The 22,675-nt window shown below is 43.8% G+C and overlaps 1 protein-coding gene across 1 annotated transcript; it reads left to right on the top strand.

The window, feature by feature from the left end:
- The first annotated feature begins 6,758 nt into the window (after positions 1–6,758).
- On the top strand, positions 6,759–8,030 carry LOC127333978 (EPIDERMAL PATTERNING FACTOR-like protein 2). Its single transcript, XM_051360419.1, has 3 exons — positions 6,759–7,219; positions 7,350–7,390; positions 7,516–8,030. The coding sequence occupies exons 1-3, from the start codon at positions 7,102–7,104 to the stop codon at positions 7,801–7,803; spliced, it is 447 nt and encodes a 148-aa protein (XP_051216379.1). The 5' UTR covers positions 6,759–7,101; the 3' UTR covers positions 7,804–8,030.
- The last annotated feature ends 14,645 nt before the right edge of the window (positions 8,031–22,675 follow it).

The following is a 22,675-nucleotide window of genomic DNA, read 5'->3' as shown; positions in this document are numbered from 1 at the left end:
CTCTAGGTTGTTCCCGGCTCTACGGTGTTGCCCGTCGCTGCCCGCCGGTGGGTTTCGGACGTCAACACATTCTGGCACGCTCGGTGGGACATGCATCAACCAATCATTGAGGTATACTATAAATTAGACCACCTTCAAATCAGATTGAGTTTATTTTAAAAATTAGAAGATCTTATGTTTTTTTTCTAAAAAAAGACTGGCTACCTTTGCAATTTTGAATACAAACTCTTGAAATCATGGACCCGCCGCTGCATGGGATCTTTGTTGTAGGCACAAGATTGTTTTCGGAGTATTATATTAGTACATCAACAAAAAAAAGTGACATTTATGATTAAATAGTAAAAGTCTACTGTTATGTTCATCCATCGAAAGAAGATGTCACATATCAATGTCACATTTAGGGATTGTCCTGGATGTGGGTATTCAACCATAAAATCATGAATTGTTATTTAAAATGCTCCAGTTCAGCTGTTTGGGTGGTCTCTATATTGGCGCCTCGAAACATAGACGAATGCCAAGGTGAGCCTGCAGTCACACGAGCTAGCACTTGAAAAAACCTAAGTTCCAAATTCGGGTGTCTCAGTCTAGTTCGCCAACTTTCTCGTGATGTATGAGAAAATGTGCAACAAAGCTGTTCATTGGCAACTACGATGTGATCTAGTTGAACACACGTGGAGGCTCAAAGGAAACTATTAACTCAATTTTCATGTGTTGTATTGGAAGGAACTATCTATTTTCTAAAACTTATCGAATTTTAATTCTCGTTGTTGTTGAATTCATTGGTGTATCAAAATTACTATATGCAATAGATATTGGAGATAGTTCTCTAGAGGTAGAGGCAAATAATAATGAGTATTTATTATTATATCTCGAATATTCATAATTGTTTCGTGCCATGCGGTAACTATATTAAGTGGAAATATTAATACATGTGTGGTATTGTAAACAAACAAGAAGGTCCTCGTAAGCACACATGTGCATAACTGGTTCATTGTGGTCAATCTTGATCGAGGTTTCGCGATCATGGACACACACATCATTGACAATGAGACCATATCGTTTGGATAAATGATATGATGTACATACCCAAAACATAAGTACTGTAACATGATCAAGTCACATCAAGTTCAATGCTACGATGTTTATAAAAGCTTAGTGACCTAATCCTCAGACCGTGAGATTATATCTAATCACTATCACCGGAGGCTGCTTTGATTGCATCAATCATCACACCATAATAGGGTGATCATAAAGTTGTAGTTGGGTATTCCAATGGGGGGTTTATTTGTTCGCGTGACGGGGAGATAGAAATGGCCCGCTCGCTGAGATTACATCCATAAAGTTACGCATCGCATGACTAGGTCATGGGGATGGAATCGCACATAACGAGTTGAATAACCTTGTTGGTAACAAGAAAAAACTAGGTATGATCATACATCGATCATGTCTTGGACAAGTGTCAGTATCAAATGAACTAAAGGAATAGGACTCAAGCTAATGGTTCAAATGACGATCGTATCTTCGTGGAATCAATAGGGATCACTATGGTTCTCCAGAACCCCTGGTGATCACTGCCCGGAGAAGTTGTCTCAGTCATGTATGCATTAATCCCGAATCGTAACGTAATATACCTAAGGGTTCAGCGGAACTAAAGATAGTTTTGGATTCATCGGAATTGAGAGAGATATCCAGAATAGGGTTCATGTGTTATCCGAAAGTTGCTCGGATTAGTTCGGGAGGTGTCTTGGACAATTGCAATTAAAAGATATGTTTAATATGTTAATTATATGAATAATATATTAAAATATATTTAATCTAATAAAAATATGTTTTATTTAATTAAAAATGGAACTCCTACCTTATTGGGCTCCATATGGAAGGGGCCCATGGGAAGGAAGGGAGGGGTGGCCGCCCGGGCCAAGTGGGTTGGCCCACCTAGGCCTATCGGTGGGGGGGAGGGGGGAGGGTGCGCACTGCGGCAGCCCTAGGGCTGGCCGGCCGGCTCCCAAACCCCCTCTCCTATATAAAGAGACCCATATCGGGCAAATTAAATACACAATAAATTGGAGAAAATTGCTCTCTCTAGTTTTCTTCTCCGTGCGGTTTCCCGAAGAACTGCAGGGAGAGGAAGACAACTCCACCCAGTACGCGGGAGCGGAGCTGGGATCCGGATCCAGAAGATCTACTTCCGCAACTTTGTTGGATCGGAGTCGGGACCGTCGGTGAGCACCGTACGTGTGCGAAACTACGAGGTGTTTCACCTGCGGCACACGATGTCATGGGAGAGGACTTCTACACGACATTGAGGTCAGCGACGACAGTAGGTCTACACCAACCATGTTCCACCTGAACATTAACCGCTATCGGTGTATGTCACCGCTATCACCTTTGTTAATGCATTATTAAATAGATAGATCTTGGGCATATTATGTGTTGAGTTAGAAATTTTTTTGTTTTCTGGTGCGAACCCAACAATAGAGTTGTTGCATTTAGATAAAAAATTATTTAAAAATGATGAAAATTAAGATGGATCGCCCGGTTGGTGGTGCCGCTAGGTGCACCGGCCTCGGTCCAGTCATGCATGGGTCCGAACGATCCCAAACTGCAAAACATTTGCGAAGGTCCAAACAAAGACATGTGATGGTGCGCACAGGAACAGGAACACCACGGGCGTGTTTGGTAGCATGGGCCCGAATCCTGGTTCACTGGCGCAGTGGTGCAAGCACACACCTGCGCGTACAGAATGAGCCACGGGCCGGAATTCGTCTGTTATTTGGTATGTCAGGCTGCACCGGTTGGGCCGAAAAGAGCTTTGTGTTTGTTTGCCTGCAGCCAACCCGAAATCTCGATGGAGATCAGATTAGGCCTATTTGATACCATTCAGGCATGCCTATGGTTACCTCTTCTCTACAACGGGTAGCCTTACCATGCTCTCACCTCCCATCACACAGAAATCACATTTCATGCCAGTTCCAAACTTACGAAGCTAGCAGTTCATGAAATCAGCCCTAGCTAGTACGAATGGTAGTTCATAACATGATGCTCCCTAGGTACTACAAATGGCAGTTTATCATAACGGAGTCATTCAACATACGGTATCAAATAGAGTTCGAGAAACAGGGGATCATAGGGGTTCTTCTTCTTCACTTCTTCTTCTCAGATGGTGGTGTTGCCTCTGGCTTCCCACATTGCGTCTGCCCACCTTGCCTCTTCTCCTTCCAGGCATCATTGTCGCATGCGTCCACGCCATGGTCGATCTCTACTTCATCAAAAGTGACAACCTCTTCGAAGACCTCATCCTCGCCCCAACCTAGGATCGAGTTGTGAAGAATGCAGCAAGCAAGGACCAGATTTACTTGAGTGTCAAAAGTGTGGAACGGTTTCTGGTCAACGACCTTGAACCTGTTCTTCAATGCAACAAAGGCCCTCTCAATGGTGACTCTAAGCCTTGAGTGTCTCAGATTGAACAACTCTTTCGCATTCTAAGGTCGGTGCTTCATAGAGAACTCGTTGAGGTGGTACCTTGTTTTCCTGAATGGAGGTAGAATATCAAGTTGGCACGCATATCCAGCATCTCCAAGGTAGAATTTACCCTCAGGGATTTGCAACCCATTAGGCATTGACAAGTTGTCGGCCAGGATGCTCGCATCATGAGCTGAACCCTTTCACCCAGCAAGCACGTAGGTGAACCTCATATCGAAATCCACAACTGCTAGCACGTTTTGGCTGGTGTAGGGCTTCCTCCCGCGGAATGTTGCAGACATTGATCTCGGTACCATAGCCTCAATGCAATCATGTAAAAAAACTTAGCACACTGTCATGTTTCTGACAGTACCCCACATCTGATAGGTAGAAGGAACATGATTTTGTACTCACCCTAAAATAGGGGAACCACCTGTAGCTGTTCTTGATCTTGTGTGGTGTGTTCGATGAGGTTGACTTGATCATTTCACCTCTGCACTCTCCAATTGCGTACAACACCTGTTGGAAGTACCGAGAGATAGTATCCGTGGATCGCCTAAATGTGCTATGGATGACGCTGAACCTCTTGCCCACGACATCGACAGAGGTGTGGATGCTATCAGTCAGCATTCCTCTAGTCCCGAACGTTTTCACAAGTGCATAGAAAGGGGCTCTTCTCATCTGTAGCATCTGGATATCCTCTACATCGTTGCAGTTGTAGATGTGCTTTATGTTGGCAATCCTCTCCTGATCTCGTTGTAACATAGGACCGTAACTCACACGAGCAAAAGCAGCATGTCTAACTGCTCTCTTATGCGGCATCAGGATCCAAGCTTATATGCAAAGGATGAGTGCTGCAGCGTGATGCACAAGCTGAAGCTGGTCGGTCTACTCAGACAAGATCTATACATTACGAACGGTCTTATATAACCCAACTAGTTCTACCAACGTGAATCTGAGAGTACAATAGAGCAGAGGAGTTTCCCCTTACCTCCATCATGGTGGACGACGGACACGGCCGAAAGCCGCCGCAGATGTGCGCAGGCTCTACCGCGGCTAGTAAAGAGGACCCTGGTCCGATGCCGGAGACCGAAGGGAGATGCGCGCTACTGATCTGGGTCCCCGCCGGTGCGAAAATTGGGGGAATGGAAAATTGGGAGGGGGCTAATGGAGAGGGTAACCTAAGAGAGATGTTACCCCTACCTTTGTCGCGCAACGCCGCTGGGATTTCGGCTTCTCCCGCCATGCCGAGGCGGAGCGCCGCGCGAATGCCGAGACCTAGTCCTGGAGAAACTGTCAAACTGGGCGTTTCTTCGGACCTGTCCCAGAGATGTTTTCAGACCCGTGTTATGCAAGAACACGACTGAGCCCAGGAAACAAAACTGCCTGAAAAATGCTGGGCCGAAGCGAGCCAAGGACCGTCCAAGCTAACAAAGGTGCCCCACATGTCATTGATGGAGCACACGGCCAATGCATACTAGTACTACTGTACTATAATGCTGTGGATAAGCATGCACAGATGAAACAACAAATTTGAATGCGATGCGAGATAGGAATTGGGAATGGAATTTTTGGTACGTGGATAATTGCATGCATGCACCGATACCTCCAGTACTCTTAACGGGCCCATATTAATAAAGTCGAATGGAAAATGGGCCATCAAGATTTTTTTGCGTGTATATATAGCAACAGGCCCATATTGATGGACGGACTCGAATGCAAAATATACATTTCGTTCATATAAAAGTACATCGTGTGACCACTGACCAGTGACAACCAAGGTGAAAATACGAACGAACAAAAACAAACAGAGGTTGCACGTGGTACTCGCGCGCAGTGCAGAGTGCGGGTCTGGGTGGCGCTTGTCGGCATCCAGGGAGAATTTAATCCCCACCACCTCCACGTACTGCTCATTCACTCCTGCTGGATGTCATCGTCCTTCTCTGCCTCGCTCACCTTGCTTTGCCTCTCTCGGTCTCTCCCCTTTTCTCTCAAAGTCTTCCCGCGCTCACGTCCGGAGAATCGCAACCTGAATTTATAGAGATGAAAACGGAGCGAAACTAAGTAACTAAGCGACGCCACATTTTCACTTTTTGTAGAAATGAAACACATAAGAAAATGCCGGAACAAATACGAAACAAACACACAAAAAGAAATACCGATACAATATGATGCGAATACAATGCAAAATATGGATGACTGTCGGAACCAATAGACCCCTTGGATCATGCGGATAAACTCAAACAACTCGAGCATACCGGTAAACTTGTTACCTAACCCTAGCGAGGTGACTCGATGTATTGAGGAAAAGGAGAATGCACGGTCAAATGGTGGAAGCGTCCTCGAACGCGCAAGGGGTTGTGTGGTCACCAGTTTTAGGATGGGTCGCGTCGGGAGTTCAGCTTGACAATGTCACATATTTGGCCAGCTAGATTGCGGCATGCACGATAACCCTAAAACTGTAGATTGTCGATGGTAATGGAGGGAGGGGGGGGGCAATATGTACATCATGTTTCGATTCATGTTGGATAAAACTCGTCCCTTCAAGCATGTAAACACATCCATAAATAAGTCTAGATTTTCCACACATCGTATAAACGATCATGAGCGAAGCAAACTGGTATATCGTAGATGACCTGCAGGACAGAGGAAAATTAATAATTTTGTTTTTGTCATTTCTATATAACCAAAGCAACCAAATGATGGCAAACGCTCACGCTCTTATACGAACTCAAAATTGTGATCGATGTCATGTAATCAGTTGTCAAACACGTTTACAACACTACATCCAGATATAAGTTGAAGCTACATGGATAACTGACCATATAGAACGGGCAAATTTGCACAAACAGAATAAATGTTTGATTGTCTCGTCATGATGAAAAAATACGATGCTTGTATTCCCATGTTAATTACATTTTATAAGGTGTTTTGGATGAGGATTACTTCTCTATGAAGATTTCACGAAATAAAGTGGTATCTTCATTTTCCAAATTTTTACAAGGTTCATGAGAGTTTTAACTGGTTGAACACTAGCTTAATGATTTTCTTTCTGGACGCGCCTTCGTGGACTGATGTTTTTGGAATATTTGAAAATTTGTGACAGAAGAAAAAGGATTTGGTTGATTGGAATGACTGAACTTATGTGAGTTGCAACAGCTAGCACATGACTATTATCAACCACAATACAACAGTACAACACCCACACACGAGCAGTGGCAGACGCAAATAAGGTAACCTGTACGTGCTACTATACTAACTCACGACGCACATGATTATTATCAATGCACTCCACAGTCTACACCTGGAAGGTTGGAAAGGCAAATGCAGCCTCACTCTCACCAATAGGCAATAGCTAGCTTAACCCCTCACGAACAGCCCACACCGGAACCTGCTATTTGTCCGCTCTTCACCCCCGGTACCAAATATCCTTATCCTATTTATCCTTCTTCTTCCTCCTCATCTCATCTCCCCCACCTAACAACACCAGATCAGAAATCTTGCTATGGACTCAACGTTGCTGTAATGTCGTTGCACGTAGAGGTCTAGCTTGCTGCTCCAAGATTGAGATCAGTATCCTGTTGGGGCCAACAGATTTAGCTAGTTTAATTAAGAGGGTTCGAGCAGATTGAGGCCAGAATGGTCCATTTCCTGCAATGCAGCGGCAGTACCCACATGCCATTGCCTCTCTTCTTCGTCTTCTTCCTCTCCGTGCTCTTGTTCGCCTCCATGGAGGCTGCGCATTCAGATGGCGCCGGTAAGATACCTTGTGCTCGGCTCAAAGCTTCTACTTCAAACTATCTCTTCGACCTTTTATTTGTAAGCAGCCATTCTACACTTCAATGATGGTTTCTTATTCAACGACTCCTTTTCAGTTTCTCCCACAGGGAGGTTGCCACTGAGATTACTAGAGATTGGCACCAGTAAGGTACAAATTATCGACAATACCTTGTTGTTGTCAAATTGTTTGATCAATGAGTCCTCTTAGAAGGAGCATTATCCGGTTGATCTATGTGTGTGCTGATAATTGAGCATTGCTCTTTAATGTTATAGGAGCAAGAGGACGAAGCCAGAGGGGAGATGATGAAGATGGAAAGGAGGAGCCTGATCGGATCAAGGCCACCAAGGTGTGAGAGGGTGTGCATGTCCTGTGGCCACTGCGAGGCAGTGCAGGTGCCAGTAGCGCCACAACATCACAAGAAGAAAGCTGGCCAAGAACGCCCTGTGGTGAGTGCCATAGGTGCAGCCATGTTCACCACCTACAGGGTGAATGGAGGCCTCTCAGACTACAAGCCACTAAGCTGGAAATGCAGGTGTGGAGGCATAATCCTTGATCCATGAAAGACTGGAGATGCAACTTCATGGAAACTTACATTTCACCCTTGTGCAAAAAACTGTGTAAAGGCATCATCGTTCTTTGGTATTCTTTTTTTCCTTCTTCCTTGCTAGCTACTTTCTCCCTTTTCCAAATTTCCTCAAGAACAGAGATTCAAGAGGGAGAATGACCTGCAAATTCCATTGTACATTTAGACGGCAATTTTGTCCACGAAATACATTCGGTGCCTCTATGATTTTTGGCATTGAATGCACCATGATCTGGCCCTGACTTTGAGGCAGTAGAGGCAATCGAATTATTGTGGCGTCCATTTATTTCAAAGCTGCCCATGGCTATTACGGTGGTAGGGACAAACATCTGCTCTGCTCTGTTGCTGAAAAAGACAGCATCAGGTAGGCCACATTGACACAGAACAGATAAAGCTGCGTATTTATCAAAGAAAAAACAGAGAAACACTATCATACTCGCTCCGATTCGGTAAAGAAGAAGTACAAATTTGGTCAAAAGTCAAATTAAGTAAAGTTTGACCAGATATTTTGAAAATATCAATTCCCATACAATGCCAAATCAATTTATTTGATACATCGTTAAATATATTTTTTATAGTATATCAACAAAATATTATAATTGTGGATTTTCTTTTTGAAATGGAGGGTGCGACCCCGGCCTCTATATCGAAAGATGCATACAAACTTTATTGTATTTTATTAAAACGTTCAACAAAGAAACGACAAAGAACATACATCACAGACCCCGTCGCACCATGCCGCGGAGACTCGTCGCCGTTGAAGTAGTAGTGATAAGCCGCTCCACCGGTCCACCTCCAGACCACTCCGACCGCTGCTCCAAAACGATGCCCTCAAGAGGGGTAACGCCGCCATCGTCCGATCCAGGAGACCCAGATCTAGAATTTCCCCTGGATAAGCTCTAGTGTAATGACAAGGCAAACAAAGACGATGCCTTCGACAAGCTAACAACGCAACATGAGCCGCCATCGTCCATAAAGACCGAGGCCGAGGCACAGTTGTCACCGGCTGCAACATCACCCAAGCTCGTTGTTGATTGGATTTCAAATGATGGACCTCCATGTGAGATTCCCCCACACAGGGCCTAACTCGCCGCAAACCGGCCGACCTCCTCCAGCGAAGGAGTAGACCACCACCTCCATGTCCTAATCAGATCCCAGGCTTCCTCAGTGATGCGGAGGTAGCCTAGGGGAGACACAGCGCCGCGGACGGAGAATTAGTGGGAGACAAGGCCGCAACCCGCCTAGGCCCAAACGGACCCATATCGAGGCCAACTCGCGGCACCAACTGCCGCCGCTAGCCGTTGAATCCCTGCCCGGTGCGGTGCGGGTGCGGGAGGTTCTATAATTGTGGATGTAACTTAGCGAAACTTTTCATTGTCAACTTGAGAGAACGGAGGTCGTATATATACGTATGTGTTGAGATACATATCCTTGTATATCCGGATGTGTATCTTCTGTAGTTATGTATAACGATACATATCTTTGTATTGATTATTGGGCCCGCCTCCTTCCTTGTATAGTCGAGGACGTGGTCTATATATGTAACGCCATATGCACCCAATCAATACATTGTGAGTTGCATCCCTTTCTACATGGTATCAGAGCTAAGAGGTCTTGAGTTCAAGACACGGCTGGCGCAATATAAAATAAAAATATTGCAGCCCACTTTCGATCCACGTTTAGGCCTGAGGGAGCCACACGTGAGGGGGAGTGTTGAAGTATAAATGCATTGCCTAATCTCTTCCATCAGATCGGTCTTTTGATTGCATTGGTTAGAGCATGCAGTTCTACAGTATGGAATTTCCATTCTATTTCACTGCAAGCACTGCATATCTGAAGATTAGCTAGACAATATCTGAAGATACAAGCCTAAGCAGAGCTTGTAGTTGATCACCTGGTCACACACCGACAATGGTTAGCGTTAGCAGTAAGAGCTTTATTTGTTGTGATAAAAGGCGAGAGAGAGGTGCGAGGTGCAGGGATGAAGAAAAAGGTTGTGATGATTGGAGCTTTGTGCTGCGCTGAGGCCGGACCACCGGGGAAAAGGAGGAGGGAACTTGACCAGAGAAATGGACGGTAGCCCGGTGGATCATCCAGCCATGCAGATGCAGATGGGGAGCCTGAATCCGGCCGGTGTGGCGTCGTGTGCTTTCCCTTTCATGGCAAGGCTGGCTGGAGCTACAGCTGCAGCTGGACTCGTCCTGCCAAATGCCATGCCGCGGGCACGGGCCGGGCGAGACCACCTTTGCCGTGTCATGTACCGGCCAGTGCACGTTCGTCACCTTCCGTAACACGCGGGTACGTTGTGTAAGATAGATTTATACTACTTTTAAATTCAAACTGAACTGATTTAATAAGAAAGATGCTATACGAAGGTTAATAAGATGGGTCCATTTACCACAAGAACTTTGATTTGCATATTGTTGATGAAAAATGTGAAGATAATTTTATGTCTCATTATTTATCTAGAATGGAAAATATACCTGATGATCATATTCCTATTCTGTAGCCCGATGGATGGTGTTGGTCGACCAACGCTGGTATGAAGTTACATCGCCCACTTGTGCACTGCGGAATTTGCACACACTGACGGTCACGACATGGTTTTTGGTGGAAAGCCATCCCACAAATACAATTAAAGCCTTTTTTTAGCTTTTGTGGACAATTGGCTAGTGCAGCTTTCGGAAGATATAACATCAAGATTTTCATTGGTGCTTCAGTTCATTTTCGGGGTAAAAACTCTTTTTCTAACCTATATTACATGGGCTCATCAGTGACGAACTGGCGATGTAACCTTGTTGAAAGCGTCGTCTCCTTGATAGTGAGCTAACCTACATTGGTTGGTCTTGCAAATTATAATGAAAATCCTTGCAGAGGTTGGAGGTTTCAACCTCCTATAAAAAAAGATACCGCTCAAGGAAAAAAATGGCTCCAAACCAACACCATAAACTTAACGACGAATCGATAGGATGTTAAACCAACCGAACAAAACTAAATGTGAGAGAGACGGGTCATTTATCTAGTTTAATAACACGGTTCGGGAAAAATATATAAGATTTTATCCGAGGACTAAAAAGAAACTCTTAGCTAACATACCAAAAAAAATCTTTTATTATTGTGGGTCAATAGGTTTTTCTTCCTCTTCATTTCTCTTTCAGCTATTTGAAGAAAATTATTCGAAGATTTTGAATGAAACTTTCAACGCCCTCGCCCCTTATATCCAACTTTGATCCATTGATCGCACGAAACAAAAGAAATTAGCCTTTTAGTTTGTTCCATCTAAACAACCAACATGAGAAAAAATATACGAATTTGGTCGTTCATCGGGGATCACCTTTTAGAGAGAGTCGTCTTCGAGAGGTTGATCAAGTGACCTTCCTGAACGATGACTGGTCATCTTCAATCCGACCAGGGAATCATAGGAAAAAAAACCGGAAAAGCTGGATCAAACTTTGGGAAAGCCTGGCCAGAGAAATGGTCTAATTAGCTTCGAGGAAGATACCTGAGGTTGAAATTGGGAGAGGTAGGCTGGGGTTGACAAAGGATACACGGTTCATAAGCAGCCGCTCCTAGCCTCTATACATTTTTACATGACCCTTTATTAAGGTTATCTTAGAAGACCGGATAGAATTGGTCTTACCTGGAGGACTGCGGCGGATGCTTGATGACGCGTGAAGCACACGTCCGTTGGGAACCCCAAGAGGAAGGTGTGATGCGTACAGCAGCAAGTTTTCCCTCAGTAAGAAACCAAGGTTATCGAACCAGTAGGAGATGAAGGCCACGTGAAGGTTGTTGGTGAAGGAGTGTAGTGCGGCGCAACACCAGGGATTCCGGCGCCAACGTGCGACCTGCACAACACAATAAAAATACTTTACCCCAACTTAACAGTGAGGTTGTCAATCTCACCGGCTTGCTGCAAACAAAGGATTAAACGTATGGTGTGGAGAATGATGTTTGCTTGCAAAGAACAACAGTGAACAATGATTGCAGTAGGTTGTATTTCAGATGTAAAAGAATGGACCGGGGTCCACAGTTCACTAGTGGTGTGTCTCCAATAAGATAAATAACATGTTGGGTGAACAAATTACAGTTGGGTAATTGACAAATAGAGAGGGCATAACAATGCACATACATATCATGATGACTACTATGAGATTTACTTAGGGCATTACGACAAAGAACATAGACCGCTACCCAGCATGCATCTATGCCTAAAAAGTCCACCTTCGGGTTAGCATCCGCACCCCTTCCAGTATTAAGTTGCAAACAACAGACAATTGCATTAAGTACTGTGCGTAATGTAAACAATATAAATATCCTTAGACAAAGCATTGATGTTTTATCCCTAGTGGCAACAACATATCCACAACCTTAGGAGTTGCTGTCACTCCCCCAGATTCAATGGAGACATGAACCCACTATCGAGCATAAATACTCCCTCTTGGAGTTACAAGTATCAACTTGGCCAGAGCCTCTACTAGCAACGGAGAGCATGCAAGATCATAAACAACACATATATGATAGATCGATAATCAACTTGACATAGTATTCCATATTCATCGGATCTCAACAAACACAACATGTAGCATTACAAATAGATGATCTTGATCATGATAGGCAGCTCACAAGATCTAAACATGATGGCACAAGAGGAGAAGACAACCATCTAGCTACTGCTATGGACCCATAGTCCAAGGATGAACTACTCACGCATCAGTCCGGAGGCGGGCATGGTGATGTAGAGCCCTCCGGTGATGATTCCCCTCTCCGGCAGGGTGCCGGAGGTGATCTTCAGAACCCCCCGAGATGGGGTTGACGGCGGCGGCGTCTCAGTAACTTTTCTCGTATCGTGGCTCTCGGTACTAGGGTTTTCCCGACGGAAGGATTATATAGGCGAAGGGGCAGAGTCGGGGGACGCCCGAGGGGCCCACCCCATATGGCGGCACGACCAGGGGTGGGGCCGCGCCCCCCTATGGTGTGGCCGCCTCATGGCCCCTCTTCGTCTCCTCTTCGGTGTTCTGGAAGACTCCGTGGAAAATAAGACCGTGGTCTTTTGTTTCGTCCAATTCCGCGAATATTTCCTGTGTAGGATTTCTGAAACCAAAAACAGCAGAAAATAGGAATTGGCGCTTCGGCATCTTGTTAATAGGTTAGTGCCGGAAAATACATAAAAATGATATAAAGTGTATATAAAACATGTGAGTATTGTCATAAAACTAGCATGAAACATAAGAAATTATCGATACGTTTGACACATATCAATGCTATATTGGCACATAACCCATTTGGTGAAACATGTGCACCCAACATGAAAAATACAGGCAATTTTTGTGTAAAGAAACTGAAACTAACTTACCAGGTCACAATAACATATATGTGCGATGCCAAAAATATTTGAAATTTATACATAGATCAAGAATCAAAAAAGGCAAATCATATTATAAATAGTACCCCCCCCCCCCCCTATCTATAATAAGTGTTGTGTTTTTTTTTTCAAATTTAAAATTGGGTTGGGCTGTGAATTGAGCCCACTAATACTACAATAGATATTTTGTTGATTTTTTTCTTGAGATGTGTTCCGAATTTAAATATAAAAAAATTATAGCTTTGTAGATATATGTTGTATCTACTACACTTGGTAAATTATCTCAGAATTTTCTACCTTTCTCATATATATTTTTGTTGTGTTCCCAGTTTAAATATAAAATTTATAGCGTCACAGATATATGGTGTAACTACTTGCATTGGTACATTATTCGCATAATTTTCTACAACCTTTCTCATATAGTATATTTTTTACATCTAGTGCATTGTTTGCACCAAATGAAAGGGTGCATAGGATACGTTTCCCCAACAATTAATTGCATGGGAGCAACCCTAACTGGCAAACAGGGGGTTTGTTAGTGTGATCCGAATGTGACCGCTCAGCATACTATGTATATAGATGTATTTTAATTATAAATATATATGTATCTAAAGAAAGCAGAGACACTTTTAGTACACAGACACTAGTTAGCAAAGCCGGCTCACAATTACCTCTCACGTGAGTGTTCTATCAGAGGCTGCTGACATGTACTCTTTGTTCCTTCAGCGGTTTGATTCTCATGTTGAAATTTGGCAACAAAAAAATACAATCACTTTAAACGGGTGAGTTACATTTGATGTTCTTAACTACAATGTCACTTCATAATCTTGAATCTGTTATCTTATTAGAAAATATAGAGTGAATTCCGGTTTTTACCCCCCATTTATCAATTTTGACATTGATCACCGCATTTAACAAATTTTCATCCTAATTACCCCATTTAGGAAAATTTTTGCCAAATTCTACACCCTTAAAAAAAATCGAGCATTTTGACATGTGAGTCAGGTCCATGTGGCATGACCCATATGCGGTTTTTGTCCTTCTTGCTTTTTTCCGCAAACTCGATATAAAGGAGAAGATGAAAGAATTGGGTTTCAACTCTTGGAACAACGTGTATTATCAGAAGAAAGGGGCAAATGCGAACTCCATGGTTGAGCTAACAAATGATTCATGTGTGATGAAGATTCTAGAGGAGTTTGAACCTTATCTGGCCAAATATCGCGTATATGTGTCATGTCACATGGACCAGATGGCGCTATCAAAACGCTCTAATTTTTTAAAGAGGGTAAAATTTGGCAAAAAAAATTCCTAAATGGGATAATTAGGATGAAATTTTGTTAAATGGGGTAATTAGTATCAAAATTGACAAAGTAGGGGGTAAAAACCGGAATTCACTAAAAAAAATGTATAACTTTATTGATCAATTGACCAGATTACTATCTCAAGGCTTAAGGCCTATATTTTTTCAGAAAGTCAAACTATGTTAAGTTTGACTAAGTTTTTATCAAAAATCATTAACATGAAAAGTACAAAATCAACATCAATAGATAGATAATGAAACATATTTTCAGATGGTATCTACAAAATATCATATTTGTCCATAAATTTTTCTGAAAGTTTGGTTAAACTTTACTTTGTTTAACTTTCTGAAAAAAAAATAGGCCTTAAGACTTGAGATGGAGGTAGTACATCAGACCGTCAAACATAAAATACATGGAAACAGCAAAGGTTTCTGGAAAAAATTACATTAAAATAACCTTTGATGTCCTTGTCTCTAGCTCCTCTTTTTGCATCTTCGCATTACTCCAAGACCTGGGTGAAAACAAATCTCATAACAGTAAACCTACATAATTTGCACCAAACTTCTTACAGGTTATCCACAGGGCTGCTTCATTAATTCACATGTGGTCCTACCTTCTTCCCACGGAGCAGCGGGAACCTTCGGATACTGGATGCAATCGGCTGATGGCGGTTGTACGGGCTATCTTCAGCCAGGGTGGTTGGCTGCATACTAAACGTCTCCATGATGCATATGCGAGCCATGTTTTTCTTATTTCGTTGGCTGATATTTGATACTCGTGTTGCTATTAATAAGTGAAAAGCCGTGATGCAGAGGCTGGGGCTGTGCTCCCATTTCGAAAAAAAAAATATAATTTGAACCAACCTCAAAGGTTTTAAAGAGCGGCGGTAGCCCCTTGTCTACCATGATAGGCGAGAAACAAATATCATTAACAAGTCTTAGTCAGCGACACACCCCTTGCAAAGCTGTTAGTTTACCGCTGTGCTGCTTGAGAAGAACATCGCGAGCACGAAAGAATAAACAAGAGAAAACTAGACACCACCATATTCTTCTCACCACCGCCAGGATCGGGGGAAGCTCTAGATGATATGCCACTAGATTGAAGGTTGGTGATGTACGTACTAACAAAAATCTCGTGTAATCTAGTCTAACAATAGGCAACGACCCTCTTCATTCGTAATTGGGCCTTGGCACACAACACGCGAGTTTCGTTGTATTGGCTCGAGTCAGTAAAAGAAGCCCATAGATGGTTATGAAGAAGACGCAAGCTGAGTGGAAATATCCCAGTAGTCAGTAGAGGTTAAACACTTGCACTACTGATTACTGACTGACTGATATTATCCGGTGACCGGTGCACGTACCTGGTATGTGCTGTCTGCCTTTGTCTAGACTAACGTTTGACACCGCCACACAAGACAGGCCGCTACAGCGGCGCGCGGTACCTCCGAACTTGTCCTGGTCCATGGATCGCGATGAAAAATACAAAAACAGAAGTGAGGACCAAGCTACTCTACGTACGTACGGGCTAGCTACGGACGACGAACCGGCCGGCGAGGATGCATGTAGTGTAGTCATGTACGTATGATGACAGCGATGCACGAATACATACGAGGGGACACTACTCCGGGAATTGAGCGAACTCACACGTGATGCATGACCTGGATGAAGCTACACCGTACGGTGGTGCACGAGTGGCCTGTTCTCCGATGGTGATCTCTCCGCAGCCACGCACCGGCTGGTGAACACTTTGGCCATCTCTACCGTCGGAAACGCAAATCAGATATGTTTTTGTCTTCGATTTCGTTCGTTTATGTGGCATTGTTGACATGAGTGGACACGTCGCTGGTGTCCTCCCGTTCATTTGGGTCGCGTGGTGCACCTAACACGGGCACCCGGACACCCAAAATAAATTGAATTGATGAATTGAAATTTAAACTACTAGTTGAATTTAAGTTATAAATAAACATAGGCCCTAGACAGCTTAGATGAAAAAAGAAAGCAATAAAAAGGGCAAGATTGACATTAAAAAACATAATAACCAAACCCTACGTAGGGTTTGGGTTGGCTGCCCCACATTGTCGGTGTGCCTACTCCCCAGTCATCGAGGTCGTCATCATTGTCGATCTTGATGATGACGAGTTGGGCTCGCGCGGCTATTGCAGCTGGACGCCTCCGGTGACTGGGGCAACGGTGACTAGAGGGTGTCCTCCCATGGAGACCCAGGGTGCAGAGGGGATGGCATGCCTATGGTTCCTCGCCAGCCTCGCCACCTTCTAGAAAGCCCGTGGAACTCAATATGGGCTCAGGTGCCACTCATGGGGCAGATGGACATCTGACCACGACACTGGGGCGCCAACCTTCCAAAATGTGTAGCCACCATGATGGTGCGTAGCCGCAGATTTAGGTTGGCTTTGGGTCGTGGCGGACAACCTAACGGACGCACGCCTATTTACATCGTCGCGAGGAACCACGAGTTTTATTCTCGATAACCCATTCAGAAATGCTCTAACGAAATGGATCGCCGCGTTTGAAGATGTCTTAGACTTAAAATGGATGAGGTGTCACCACTCTATCTAGATATAGATGTACCTACAACTAAAATATGTCTAGACACATCTAAATTTAGATAAAATTATGATACTTATTTTAGAACATAGATGGTAGTCAGCAAACAAACCCTAATGAAGACATGCCAACGTTGCGTATACATTCTTCATCCTGCTCGGATTTAAACGCGAACTCGTTGGTTCACTCGACAGAAACGGGAGCAGCAGGTCGGCCATATTGATCTAAGAACTGCTATGTGCATGCGCACGTTGATCTAAGAACTGCTATGTGCATGCGCATGTGCTGAGTGTGCTAAGCCGTATACTTATTAAAAAATTGAGATACGCCGTATACTTATAATTAACTCAGGCGTGGCAAATCGAAACTTATTTTGAAGTGCATAACAAAACCCGGAGCCAGGTCTATCGGCATGAGAAGCGTCACGGCCCTCACCGCGATCATATTAATACCCACAAGCATGAAGCCCATAGTTAGAAGCAAACTTGAGACGGAAAGGCCGGTTGATGATCCACTTGTCCATATGGTCCACCTTTCTATCTTCTCAAAGGCCACCAAGCTGTCCAAGCATGAGCAAGGTCGGCAAGTCTCCTTGATCAGCCATTTACAAACGGGAGAGCTACTTCTCGCTTATAGCGAGTTGGAGCACCAGCTCGCCCGCGTACGTCACGGGATGGCCGCGGTCCGTTTATCGTTTCGTCTCTTCTATTTCGTACCGAGACATGCGTTGGCCGGATAAAAGGTATTTTCCTCTTTTATTTTTGGGTAATAATACATAGATATATGAATATAAACCCCTAAACAAATATTTTGAACATCTTTTAATTGGAACTTTTCTACATAGTGAAATTTTTTTAAAAAAAATGAACCTTTTTTAACATCATGATTTTTTTTTAAAAATGTGAACCTTTCTAGATTAAAATATTTTAAAAATTTGAAAAAAATCTACCGATAGAACAATTTGTAGATATGATCTTTACCATGTGATTTTTTTTGAAAATCTAAACATTTTCTAAATGAACACTTCTAAATATGTACCATTTTAAAATAATGAGCAATTTTTAAAAATGAACCTTTTTACTCTCTTAACAAAATTTGAAATCAGAGACATTTTTCAAAACTGGAACCTTTTGCTTTGGTGAACAATGTTTAGACCATAATCTTTTTTATCTTAACTGTTTAACCATGTGAGCATTTTTAAATCCAAGCCACCTTTTATCCAGCCTGCATAGTTTTAAATCAAAACCTTTTTTACGAGTGAAATTTTTTGAATCTAGGTTTCTGAAACTTTTAAACTCTAAGCCTTTTATATCCGGTGAACAATTTTAAAATCTAAGCCTTTTTATTAGGTGAAAAAAATTGTATGTGAACCTTTATATCCGTGAACAATTTCAAAATATAAAACCTTTTAAATAGCATGAACAATTATTTCAACTCAACATTTTTTTTTGAAAATATGAAACCTTTCGAAACTGAAGATAGGTTTTCGCATATATTTTTAAACTCTTCTAAAACAAAGGAAAAGGGAAAGCACTAGTAGGAACAAAAATCGGAATTAAAAAGGGAAGAAAAAATAACAGTGTGGATGAGTTGGGGTGTGTTGTATATCGACCTGGTCGGCACAGACCAGGCGCCGCACACCCCCGCGGACAGTGTTAACTGGCACGACAACATTAGTTTTACTCAATGCAGCATGCCAGTCAGGCACTAGGCATGCATGCGTCCTGGCTGGAGCGAGGGAATCAAGGAGAGAAAAGATATCATTGGTCTGGCATGCATTGCCTACTTTATAGGTAAGGCTGGTGCCAACGCGGGAGAGAGCGGGGGCGGTACCGCCCGGCGCGGGGCGGGAGAGAGGCGGGAGGCGGGCGAGACGAGAGGGAGGGGCGACGGCGGGGGCGCCCGGCGCTATCGCCCGCTCCCGCCCGGCTGCCGCCCGCGTTGGCGGCGAGAGCGAGGCGGGAGGGAGGCGGGAGCGGGGCGGCAGCGATGGTGGGGTGGGGCGAGAGGCGGGGCGAGAGGTAGAAGACAAAGGGGGTTTTGCAGAAAACCCCCTGGGGTTTTGCAGAAAAATAAAAACATGGTAGGATTTGGCATTTTAGGGTGTTTTGAGCCAAATTTTGAGGGGCTTTTTGCACAAAAATTTAAATAGAGCTGGCACTATTTTATGATGTAATCGGTAACAATTTTAGTTCAATAAAATAATTTCCTTGCATTATTTATATTGTTGTAATGTGAAAATGAAAAGCTGATGTCGAGGAGAGAGAAAAGCTGACGTGGAGGAAAGAGAAGTAAAGCTGGCACTATAGCCTATGCATTGGCACCGTGTGGTGAGAGTGGGGTGAGAGTGGGGTGAGAGTGAAAAAAAAAGCTGATGTGGCGGGTGAGAGTGGGGCGGTGCATTGGCACCAGCCTAAGAACTTAAATATGCATGGATTGCTATCTGGAGGTCTGCTCAGGTCCAACTATCCATTCTCTACTAGTAATTCACTTGTCCATGCCTCTACAGGAAATGCTCTCCTTGTATCGAAGTCCGCCAATTGTTTTGGCACTTGAAGAAAGTTGCCTGCAGCTCAGCACAACTTGATGAAGTGACTGCCAAGCACAGTGGTTAGTGGTGCGTGTGTCCGTCGGCAACTCGGCATCGTTTACATAATCGTATACGCGTTGTACGTCGGGCTCCACAAGCCAAGATGCATGCATACAGAGCCAGTGTGCATTTTCCTTGCGCGAGATGGGGGAACGATGATGCGTGTCACTCTCGAACCATACACGATGCAGAGCAAACGAAGCCGCCACCCTTTGCTCATCCCAGGTGAGAGACTGAGAGACATCGGTCCGGTTGGAGGTCGACAGACGGAGCTTGAGGTTTATTGGTGTAGGTCCGACTGACCGAATGTGACACGTTCTATACTTCCCGGCGTGAACTACGAATTTGCAAAGCTGGCTCGATTTAATTCAACAAGACGTGCACGGAGCTAGACAAAGTCGTGGAGACACTCAGGTAGAAACTAAGCAGGCAGCTTGCTGGATTTTGCTGCTAGCTTGCTCACGTAGTGCTATGGAACACACTCGCTGGTTTTCCTTATTGCTCCATGAAGACGAGCCGGCGAGGGACGCATCTATCTACGGCGTCATGGCAGCGGAGGAAAAGAAAGTTGTTCAGCTACCAAACCTGCCACGCTGCGTCAGGGTTGGTTGCTTGGCTGCCACTGACTCGTTGGTACAATAGGTGCTCTGAGACAATTAATTATCACGCAAAACTTGCACGCCGGTTGCCTTCGGTTTACACGATAGCGTGCCATGCATGCTTTTTTACAGAGCCACAGTGCGTGGTCTGACATCAAATGGACAGCAGGCCGGTTTTGTTGCTGACCTCTGCTATTTTCCTGCCGCATCAAGGTAAGATTAGTGACTAACACGGTCTTTCTATGAGTTTAGCCGCTTCGTGACAAAACATTGCCATGGCAGATCGAATCTCCAGCATGTCATCGGACGGCAGCCAGAGGGGGGCACTACCACCCGGTGGCAACAAATCCACACTCTTTTTAAATTTGAATATTTTTCAAATTTGAACACTTTTCCAATTAACTATTTTTCTAATTTAAACATTTTCAGATTTGAACTTTTTTAGATTGAAACTATTTTCAAATTTGAACTTTTTCTAATTTAAGCAAAAAAGAAAAATAAACAAAAAACAAAAAGGAAAGAAAAATAGAAAAACAAAAAACAAAAAAAGAGAACGTAAATGGGTCAGGTCAAATACCCGACCAGTGTGTTAGGCACCAACCTGGTCGGTGTATAGGTTTGGCTTGAGCTGGAAACTAATCGGTAAGGTGGCTCAGTCGCTAGTTAGTAGGAACGGAGAGGCCCGATGGGCAAAGCCCATATAGTGCAAGGACGTGAGCGAGCCTGTCTAGCTCGCTATAAGTGATGTGCAGGGGCGAAAAACCAAATCTGAACTGGGGTGTAGATGCTCCTGGTTTAATAAAAAAATCAAAACAAATAGTAAAATAATTTTAAAAAATCTAATATTTTTGGACAATGAACATGAACAAGTGTTCTAACTGCACACCAAAAATTTCCGAGAAAAGACATCTATAGTGGTTTGTGCAAAAAAGCTAAAATACGGTGCTGTTTAGAACGTCTAGATTTGTTTCTCACATCACTTCAATTTGTCTTTTTTGCACAGATCACTACGTAAGTCTTTTTCTGGAGATTTTTGGTGTAAAGTTAGAACAAGTGTTCATGTTCATTTTCCAAAAAATTCAGATTTTTTAAATTTTTTTTGCTATTTGTTTCGAATTTTTTATTAAATCAAGAGCATCTACACATGGGTTCAGAAATGCCTTGTCTGCAGGGGTGCTTTTACTAACCTTATATTATGAACCATGCATGTAGTTAGAAAAGAAAGAGAGAAGTCCAATTTACATCTCTAAACTCGTATCAAAGTTCAGATTATAACTCTTATCTTTATTTTGGTTCAACTTTCAACCTTGAATTCTAAAAACCGTTCAAAATTATCCTTGGCACTGACTTAAGCTGGTTTTCTTATCACGTAATGTATTGTATTGCTAAATAGTGAGTACATGTATTTGTCCGAGTCTTCTACGTGCATACGCAAGATAAGCGACCGTCCTATCCTCTTCTCGTATGTCCATGCGAGAAAGGTCATCGATAAGTCGCCGTTAGATAATGTCTATGCCTTCGCCCGCCCCTGACAAAGCCATGCCCAGCACATGCCCAGGTCTCCGCCCGTCTTTGCCCAAGCCGTCAGCTATTGCCGGTCGCCTTCCCTTGCTCATGCCACTGCTGCTAGGGATGGGGTTTAATCTATCAGGATCTCTCTCTGTCACAATTAGCAACACGAGACTACTTTTTTAATCTCTCTCAATTCTGCTATAAATTTGCAACCGGCAATGGCAGCAGCACGCCTCTCTCATGGATCAGCGATGGTTCTCTCGTATTTCCCCTCCACAGCTGTTGTACATCGCCTCAGCTCCTCCATGGCACCATGCCTCTGCAGCTAATACGTCCAAAACTTATCCACTTTCCCAAACACTTTTATTGTTGTTTACCCTCTATCTTGTGTGTTTTAAATACAACTAACGCAGACTAACGTTCTTTTCACTAGAATTTCTCTGGTGTCTCGTTTTTGTCAGAAATCTAACTTTCAGGAAAATTTCCGGAAAAAATATAAAAAAACAATATTTCACCTGAAGACTCCCGGAGCCAGGAGGCGAGATGGAGGAGGGCCACGAGGGGCCCAAACCCACCCTTGGCACGGGCCATGCCTTGGCCGCGCCAAGGAGTGGCCTGGCCGCCTCGGCCACCCCCTCGACCTCTCCTTCGCACTATATAAGCCTCACGGCCTCAAAACTGAGGGGGGTTTGACCTTTTTATAGAAAGAGTTCCGCTGCTCCGCCGCCACCATAAACCGCAATCCGGGGTCAAGAAGCTCCGTTCTAGCACCCTGTCGGGGCGGGGATTTGGAGGAGATCATCGCCATCTCCATCACCGACGCCTCTCCATCAATCATACATGATTCCCCCATCCATGTGTGAGTAATTCCCCGCTGTAGGCTGTAGGGGATGGTAGGGATTGGATGAGATTGGTGAT

Source organism: Lolium perenne, chromosome 2, assembly GCF_019359855.2.
Source record: "Lolium perenne isolate Kyuss_39 chromosome 2, Kyuss_2.0, whole genome shotgun sequence".
Lineage (NCBI taxonomy): Eukaryota > Viridiplantae > Streptophyta > Magnoliopsida > Poales > Poaceae > Lolium > Lolium perenne.
This window is presented reverse-complemented; position numbering and strand designations above follow the sequence as displayed.